At 36.6% G+C, this 10333-nt stretch overlaps 1 protein-coding gene across 1 annotated transcript; it reads left to right on the top strand.

Annotated features, from left to right (window-relative positions):
* Window positions 1-3621: 3621 nt before the first annotated feature.
* Window positions 3622-4377, top strand: LOC132559482 (uncharacterized). Its single transcript, XM_060224108.1, has one exon. It carries the CDS (start codon window positions 3622-3624, stop codon window positions 4375-4377), a length of 756 nt encoding a protein of 251 aa, XP_060080091.1.
* Window positions 4378-10333: the final 5956 nt, after the last annotated feature.

The following is a 10333-nucleotide window of genomic DNA, read 5'->3' as shown; positions in this document are numbered from 1 at the left end:
TGTATATAATGTTGATATACACTATACACAGAGCATATGGAGAAGAGCACAAGCAACAGGCCTACAGATCCTCTACAAAGACAACGACGCAGTGAAGACCTTAGTGAGACGCGCAGCAAAACTACCACTTGTGCCATTGGAAGACATTGAAGATGTCTGGTTTCAGGCCTTAGAAGATCGAGATGACACAGACCTTACCTAGCAGACACAGACCTTCACAGACTATGTAACAGAGCAGTGGATAGAGGGAGACCGACACCTTTGGAACCATTTCCATACCGAAGGACCCCGTACCACCAACAGTGTAGAAAGATGGCACAGCAAGATAAAGAAGATGACACAGCATCCAAATATATATTCCACAATCCAGATCTTCAAAGATATACAGAATGCCAATGAAATCAACAGAATCCAGAGAACAGCCGGAGGAACCATGCGATCACGTCCAAAGAAATACATGAATATTGACCGACGCCTATCGACACTGAAGGAAAGATACCAGAACAGAACCATCGACCTGATGACATAAGTAGATTCTGCATCCCAACTCATCCATCTCGGACAACTGTTCCAGTCGTATTGAAATATGTTGAATAGGTTAATTGTAACAAATCTTTTTGAATCTATCGGTCAATATCTTTTATTAACTCAAGTTGTATCCAATACATATGCAATATCAATATAAATTATATTTAATATGCTACATACATTTGTTACAATACTATGCTATGATAAAATGTATAGTTTATGCACCTGAGCTTATCTTGTGTCATTTTGTAATAAGATTTATAACTCACCTGTTTGTACAGGTAAACTTTATGCCTACTCCCCACTGAGAGCCCCTCAACACCTCAAGATAATTAGGTCTTAATTACAGGAGTAGTCGTTCGGGGAATACACCGTTGACGATCAGGTTTATTCCTGTTAAATTCCTGTTAAATTGTGAAACGAAGTTGTCATTATTTGATACCTATATTTCCTGTTTACTTAATTATGCATGTGAAATTTGGGGTTTTAGTCCGGCACCCCAGTTAGAGAAAATACATCTATTGTTCTTAAAAAATGTGTTGGGTGTTAAAAAGAACGTGAATTCTTCTATGGTCTACCATGAGCTGGGTCGTTTCCCTTTGTTAATAAATCGTAAAATAGCTGTTATGAAATATTGGCTTAAATTACTGCATACCGATAATTGTGTTTTAAAGTCATGTTATAATGAACTTGTAGAGCTAAATCTAAGAAAACCTGGATTTAAGATGAATTTTATGTACCATGTAAAGCAAGAGCTTAGTAGTTTAGGGTTTCATGATGTTTGGTTGACTCGGTGTATTTCAAATGAAAAGCATTTTTTGATGCTATATACTCAACGGTTACATGATGTTTTCATTCAAGAGACAAGAAACAGTTTTGAAAATTCATCCAAGTGTATACTATATAAACATATTGTTGACCGGTTTGAACTGCAGTTTTATCTTCGTAAGTCTTTGACTTTTAGATCTAAAAATATCCTCTCTAAGTTTAGGATTCAGGCACACAGTCTAAACGTTGAGACCGGTAGATAGCATGGTATACCCAGAGCTCTAAGGTATTGTATATTATGTGACAAAAGAGAAATGGAGGACGAGATTCATTTTATTTTATTATGTCCAACATACTCAGATTTAAGAGCATTATATATTAAACCGTATTATTATCGACGTCCATCTGTACATAAATTAACTGAATTATTGGCAGTTAAAAATGTTAAAACGCTGAGAAACCTCAGTAAATACTTAAGTTATGCTTTGACAAGAAGAATTTTACTTCTTAATGCTAGAACAAGTTAGTAAATTTTTGTGTTTATAAATGAATGTAGAGGTTTATGTTTTAACTGTGTCTGTTGTGTTCTACGCCATCTTACATACATGTTTATGATATTGGTTTTAATTTTTTCGACTGATTTGAATTTGAACTGATTTGAATTAAAGTTGCTGCTGCTGCTGATGATGATGTTGATGATGAAATGACGTCGATGATGATAATTGACGTTGTTGTTGATGATAAGTAAGATGATGATATTGATGATGATGAATTGACATCGATGATGATGATGAAATGACATCGATGATGGTGATAATTGACGTTGTTGTTGATGATGATGATATAAGGCATGACTATTTTTGTAATTTAACAACAAATTATATAACTATATTATAAATCCGTAAAATTGTCTGTATCCAATAAGTTGTTTACAATTATTTGTATCTCATAAGTTAGAAAACTTGTGAGATCAAATTTAATTGAAACAATTAAATTTGAAATTATTTACGTTTTAATTGTGTGTAGTGTTCTCCACCGTCATGTTGCATAAACTGTATTGATCTTGTTGTGTACCCTGATTTGTAAATCCTATATGCTGTACTGCATTTGGAAATAAACTGAATAAAATTCCCAACTGTCCCAAAACTAAATAAATAATCTTCGCAACTGTCCGAAAAGTAGGGTTGTTGTTATAGTGATCAGGGGTTGAGAGTGTTGTTTTAACAGGTAAGACCACTGTCCAAAAAGTCACAGGTAAGTGGACATCATTATTTATTTCCATTCTCATATTTATGTAATATCTTGAAATAAACTCTAAATGTGAAACATTTTTTCCAAACTGTCATTCATGTATTTCCAAATCTTTCATTCAAATTCTAAAAATTAAGTATAAACCTAATAAATATTATTGAATAATCATATTAATTTACATTAATAAATTATGTCATATTCACAAAATATTATAATAATTTAAATCGGTATATTTTAATATTTAGTCATTAAAAAATCATTCAAGATGAACAGTAAACAATAACACTTAGCTAGAGGTTGAGGCAACTACCCAAGCAGTTTGAGATTAACACTTTAACAAGATGTTGAGGCAACTGCCCAAGCTGTTTGAGTAAAATATCCAAGCTAGGTGAGTAGATATATATTACATGATTTTGGAATTGGCATCATCAATGCAATTATGGCTAACTATCAAGTTCAGACACAGTTCACAACTAATCAACGTGAAGGCCGAAGACTATGTCAGGCCGGATTCAGCTATATGGTAAAGAATAAGTACAAAGATACAACCTATTGGAGATGCTGCATTCGAGACTGCCCTGCAACAATCAACACCACCAATGACATTCCGGTGAAGATGGGACATCAACACAATCATGAACCCACCAGATCGAACGTAGATGTACACAAAATCATGCAGAATGTAAAGAGAAGATGTAGAGAAGAACTTAAACCCTTACCAAGCATCTACGATGAAGAAATCGCCCAGATACAGACACCAGACTGGACAGATGAGACACGCCGAATGGTGGAACAGATACCGACCTTCCCCTCCTGCAAGTCATCCCTCTACAGAAACAGAGCGAAAATACTGCCAAAGTTACCCACTTCAGCTGCTGCTATGAAAACGAATGGACGCAGACCAACGCCGGGGAACATTTTTTACTCTTCGATGACAACACAGACAATTCAAGAATTCTAGCCTTTGCCACTACCAACAGCCTGGAGACCCTCTCGACCGCTACCACCCTGTACTGTGACGGGACATTCTACACATGCCCGAGGTATTTCAGCCAACTCTACACCTTCCACACCATGATAGACAACCAGATGTACCCACTTCTATTTGCCCTCCTACCAGGAAAGTCACAGACTATCTACACCCGATTCTTAGAAAAACTCAAGTCAACGATGGAAGATCTTCATCTGCAACTCAATCCCACAGTGCTGTTCATGGACTTCGAATCTGCCGCCCAGAATGCCGCTAAAGCCGCCTTCCCAGGAATAACTCTGAAAGGATGCTTCTTCCACTACACCCAATGTATCTGGCGAAAGACTCAACAGCTTGGACTTCAGACCCACTACAGAGACAATGAAGACATACACAGACTTATTCGACGAGCAGCAGTACTACCCCTGATCAGAATTGAAGACTACTGGTTCAACGCCTGGAATGACCTAAAAGACGTCAACTTACCGGTGGAGACCACTACTTTCACAGACTACGTCACGACACAATGGGTAGAAGGAGACCGAAATATTTGGAATCAATTTGACAATGATGGACCCAGGACTACCAACACCTTGGAAGGCTGGCACAGCAAACTAAAGAAGAGGATCCCGTCATCACATCCTAACATCTACCTATTCATCAGGGTACTGAAGGAGGTTCAAGCTGCCAATGACGTCAGTCTGATTCAACACGCAGCTGGAGGTTTGCCCGCACAGAAGAGACGGTGCTACAGAGTGTTGAACGAACGCCTGGTCCATTTGAAGACACTGCCAGATGATGGCCAGATTGACTACATCAACTATGGAGACAGAGCCACATACTTGCTCCATATGGAGTAATAGTTTAACTGACAGTGCGCATTTAGTGTGAAATTATGTTTATTCTGACTGTTATCATTATTTAAGAAATTTTCATATTAATATATAATAAATATATTATATTAATATATTGATATATATGTTCTCAAAATATTTCATCTTAAGTTATATTTCATTACTCAGATATAATAATACATAAATCCCTACTGTACATGTGTGTAAATAATATAATGGTAAACATTTGTTATCCTGTATTTTACCGGTGCTCGGAATAAACTATCTAATTGTCACCTCATCATGTTGTTTTCTTAGTCATTACTGGCCAATATACACAACTCCCATCTGTCCCAAAGAATTTTTACCTGTTATTTTCGGCTTTGGGACAGTTGGGAATACACCGTTGACACCGTTACGGCTGACCGATCACACTCGTTACCGACCAGGAAAATTTACCCGAGACAACTTGGCGTCTGAATGTTCGACACAAACATGGAATTTTTTGTATGATTTAGAAGGAACGGACCACAAAATATATTCGACACAACCACAGTATTCGATTCATCCGTGTTTAATTTACTAAGATAAAGAGGAGAAAAAATCGGGACTGAATGAAACGTTCGACTCATCCGATGTATTCAACTCATGCGTGTTCGACACAAGTGAGTTTTACTGTATTTTGGTTAATCTAATAAATTCTTTATTAATATAATTCTGTTCAATATGTCGCAAGGATATACACATGTCACACATGTAGGTTCGTGTCTAGTTGACGATCCTATAGTCATTACCTATTTTACCTTTAGTCATTATTGTCAAATTTACCTTGTTACCTGGATACTAAATACGTAATCCGTATTAAGTACTTCAATCTTATATCAGTATATCTAGCATGTTGGCGTGGTGCATGTAATTTTTTATATAATGTAACATTTATTTCCCTTGTTCATCTATATAAAAGCTGTTAAGAAATTGTATTAAACAGTCGATCTCTAGGACGTCCACACACCAATAAATTTCTTAAATAGACAGTCCTGGGCTCAGTCATATTTACAACGAAGATCTACACACCAAGAAAGAAGATCTAGAACATTATACAACAAAGACAAACAACCTACAGCATCCGTCCTATTGGAATTCAACACAAACACCTTGCCCAAAGGAAGTCATGTTTAACAAAATATCAAATCACCAAATTTAACGCACCACGCAAACACCAACCAAAACAACAAACTTCAAAACACACCAAACCCAAATATACCCAGGGCTCGGCAGCCCAAATAAACAACAACAAAAAGAAAAAAGGACTATTTTAGATATACCGTCCGCATCTATCCCAAAAACTTCAGGGAAACCAAACACTAGGTAAAATAAGTCATGGTGGAACGATTAATGCAGGTTAGTCAAAAACTCAAAAATAACAGCGAAAGGAAATGGAGGCCAAATGAAAATAGTGAACTATTGAAAGCAGAATATACAAGATGCAAAACTAATTTCAATTACATCATTCAAAACGCCAGAAACAACCATTGGGAAGAGTTTTATTCATCTTTAAATAATAAAACTAATTTGAAAAACTTTTGGTCAAAAGTCAAAAGCTATGCAAGGAATAAATAGATCAGAAATTCCTATACTCGGTAAGAAAAACATTACTGATAAAGAAAAGGTCGATACCCTAAGCTAAACAATATCAAAATTCTAGTGGTAACGAAAATTTGACCCCAGAATTTAAATTAAATAACGTTCACAATCAAGTCACCATTAATATTAAAATTAGCGACCCAGGCCTTAACACCGGTGATCTCAACTGCCCATTCACAATTACAGAATATACACAGGCACTACAGAACAAGAAAAGCACGTCCCCGGATGATGACAACATTTCATTCAACATACTTAAACACTATCCAGACAACATCACATATCATAGTACAACTTTTTAACCACATATGGGACACGGGAATACCTGAATCTTGGAAAAATGCCATTGTAATACCTGTAGTAAAAACCAGGTAAAAGTCCATATTAACCAGCATCATATAGGTCCATAGCTTTAACCTCACACCTATGTAATTGTCCCAGCGTTCATTACGTTTTTAGTATTTTTTTTATGAAATTATTTAAAAAAAAATAAATGTATATATATATATATATATATAGTTTAGATAATTTAAATTTTTCTTAAATATTTTATTGTAGACCGAGAGTTATTCTCTCAGTTTGGTTTCTAATAAAGCCAGGTTGCATACACTTTATATAATGTCAGGATTAGGACATGTTCTCAGGTAAAGCCTTCATTAAAACCTCATTCAGTATGTCATTATCAAAGAACTATATATACCAACTGGCAAATTGTCTTAACATTGCAACCAAAATGCCGTGCAACTTGATGGCGAGACTCCCCAGACTGGATCTTGCTTACAGCCCTTTCTCTCTGTACTTGTGACAGCCGGGGCATAATGATAAAGTTGATAGATAGCAAGATTCTAAGGATCTAAGGAACAGTTGTCAGTTTGAATGTTTATGAAATTCAAGCGAAGATACAAGTTAGTTGCAGAAAACCTCGTGCAGCTCTTTCGCTAATACAGACTTTCACGCTTGAATGATTTTGGTAACCCCCTTGGATTTTGTAATGTAAAACATTTCTAATACTGCACAAACGTCATTTTGTTTTCCCTCATTTACAGGTATTCGCCAAGGAAACATGTTAACCTTTCTTTTTTTTTTATTGAGTATATATACTTTTGATAGTTTTAAGATAGATATCATTTGTCCTTTTATTCAGAGTTACTTAAATAATTATTTTTGCTTTTCATAAAAGTTAATTCAGTTTTATTTTCATCAAGTCTCGTAAACTTTTCTTTATCAGATGATTCAGAATTTTTTGTAATTAAATGCGTCTGATTAGCTTTAGGTATAAATATAAATTGTGAAGTACATTACATAAAGCGACTGGGATATTATGTACACAGTCATGGGTTCCTACCTGGGTGGAATGTTGCAACGAGAGGCTATGGAGGATTGACGTTTGCCCGACACACATGTACTCAGCCGAGACCTGGAAACAGCAAACGTAAGATATATTAGATTCAAAAATTATTCTTAATACCTATTGTTTAAAAAATGCAAAATACTCTATATACCGAACAACGCCTCAATATTCTCGGCGGAAGTGCGAGCTCTCTACCTCGCTCTTGAATATATTCACAGAAACCAAATAATGAGAGCCATTCAGACTCTTTCCGTTAATAATAATCCGTTTTTTATCGAACTGCATTGACCCGTCTACTCGAGAATGTTTTTATCGTAACATTACATGTCTAAAAACCCTTTTTGAAACGTTTGAGAATTGAAAAATTCTACATTATTATATAGACCAACATCTCTCAGGTAGACTATGACGTACCACTTTAATCTTTTGTGTTAACATATCCATTTAAAATTTTTAATAATTGTCTTTTACCTCCTGAAGCTGAAGGATTTTTAGTCATTACAAAGCTATTTTTACTGTCAAATATACCTTTTGTGTTTCAGAATGTTTTTTCAGGTCACACTAAGGACAACAGAAATGTTACAATAAGCATAGTGTTCACTTACAGCGGACTTTTTAAAACATGGATATGTAAGAGTGTATATCGGTAAACCCGCTTTTAATTAAAGTGTTTGACTCTCTTTGCAGGTGACGTGGCCTCCTAAACATCAGCCATGTTTCAAGTTTGAGTTTACATGGAGCTTATGTCGATTCGCGAGAAGCCCCAACTGTTTTAATATCAACCACACAAGGTAATATCAGGTCTTCCGATCATCGCCAACCACGTGGCGGTGTTATGTTCAAGTTTACACCGGTGTCAGGGATAATTTTGTCCCAAATTATAATCGTAGATTTCACATCAGCACCAAACTAACAAGTCATAGTCCGGCGGACGGGACTTTAAAATGATAGCGTGTGTGAGGACTGTCCAATCTCGCACGCAAAAAGATCCTCCTGCGGTTACCGATAAGTGTTGGCGCTGACGCCCGATGAGCCCTTATAACCCCAACATACATAAAATTCGTCCATAGTGTATATCATTAGGCAAGCACAAAAGGTTTTGTTTCAAAGGTTGTTTATATGTTAGTGTGAAATCTACACGTTTGTTGTTGCCGCTGCGGTGGGTATATGTGCTAATGTTGATTCTCGTCGTTTCATTTCTTGTAAATATTGTGACAAATAGCACAGTCACCTTTAGATCTAGGGCACGCGTAGTGGAACTCGGTTCACGTGGATACAGATATAATTAAAAAGATGTATTCTGTATGTTTAAATTATCATAAGTACAAACAGATAAATAGTTTCATGGGGAAGAGACAAAGCCAATAAAAACCGAGTGTCGTAAACACGTCTCCACTCTTGGGAGTCCAAGCTATGCCTGCTAACACAAAGGAACACTACTCACGAAGTCAACTTTCATAGCAGTGGCCACTTGACTTACACACTCTAAAACCCATTACAAAACACAATATAAGCCCACTCGTCACACACATTCGACCCACAAAGGACGACTCGACGCACACGGGTACACGAACCGGTTGTACAGGTGACGTGGTTAAAAATAGATATATATCTGGACAACGGCACGAGTGCCAATACTACAATAAATAGGGTTAGACGATTCACAGGATCGGGCATATGATATCAATGCAAAAGAAATTCATAAAAATAATTAAAACGGTACTATTCTATTCCGATTCTGCCCGATCCTGTAATTCACTCACGCATGTACGCTCGTACATCATTTACACCACATAATCATAAGTTCGTGACTATAAAATACTTTAACTGTTCATATGTCTTTGTTTTAATTTCCTCGTGCTGATAGTGAAACAACTCGATTAGAACCCGAGTTGTTCCAATAACACCTGACAGTACTGAATACACTACGCGGAGCGAGTGCGCATATCAGTACACCCCTTTCTGAATAAGCACTGGCAGGGAGGAGTCGGGCAGCGACTTTGGGTAACGACAGGGTACTGATTATGTAGTCATCGTTAGGAGATCTGAAAAGTCTGACCGGGTATAGGGATTGTTATTGCTTGTTATACCGTCGTCCGTTGTGGTATACAATTTGGGACGAGACGTCTAGTTCGTTTCATATATTTCGGAATACAGCTCGGCCACATTGAACACGAAAACGGCTAAAAACACTTCCAAAGCTTACGAAGATCAACCGCTGTCATCGGCAAGTAGACATGTAACAGAGGTCATGATTTTCTTCAATGCTTCCGCCAGGATTCGAACCCGGAAACGCTGACTTGCTTGTGCAGCGACGAAATAACGATGGCACCGGATCTCGGTTAATTTCTATACAATACAATACAATAAGCTTTATTTTGTGTCGTATATGATAAACAAAGTCAACATTAGCTCAGAGGAGCTATTATTAGCTATTATTATTATTCTATTTACTTAGTTACTTATAGTTGTTTTCAAGTACAGAAATTATTCTTCCTCTTCACCGGACTCGTTGTTAATTATTCTCATTGTTCTGTCACTTCCAAGTGTAGCATTTTTAAAATATCGGCTCTGTACTTGTAGTACAATTCCTGCTGTTTCCATAATTTATCCGGATGGTTTTTTAATACGTTCCTGTTTGGAGCGCTGATTACATATTCTGGTAGATAGTTCCAAACTAAGACTAGTTTTGGCTCTTTGTAGATAGATTTTGTTTGAGTTTGTCCTTGAACTACTTCTTTTAGTAACACTGTTCCATGGTGTAAGAATGCTGTTTGTATATTTTCGTATATACCACTCATTGTCTTGTATGCCTTAATTATGTCCCCTCTTAACCTGCGAAATGGCAATCCGAGATCCTTATGTCTATCTTCATAAATTAAGTTTGTTTAATTTTGTTTAGTCCTGGAAGCTGTTTTGTCGCCCTCCTCTGCACTCCCTCAATTCTTTCAACGTGACCAAACGGGACTAGCAAAGTCCAAGTGTGTT

The sequence above is a fragment of the Ylistrum balloti genome, unplaced genomic scaffold (genome assembly GCF_031769215.1).
Source record: "Ylistrum balloti isolate Yb309-2 unplaced genomic scaffold, AGI_CSIRO_Ybal_v1 Utg370922, whole genome shotgun sequence".
Classification (NCBI taxonomy): Eukaryota; Metazoa; Mollusca; class Bivalvia; order Pectinida; family Pectinidae; genus Ylistrum; species Ylistrum balloti.
The sequence above is the reverse complement of the archived record's forward strand: the minus strand, read 5'-3'. Positions and strand labels throughout refer to the sequence as shown.

What these genes read in the sequence shown, in the direction of transcription:
- LOC132559482 (XM_060224108.1), top strand. Translation starts at nt 3,622, where the DNA reads ATGATAGACAACCAGATGTACCCACTTCTATTTGCCCTCCTACCAGGA.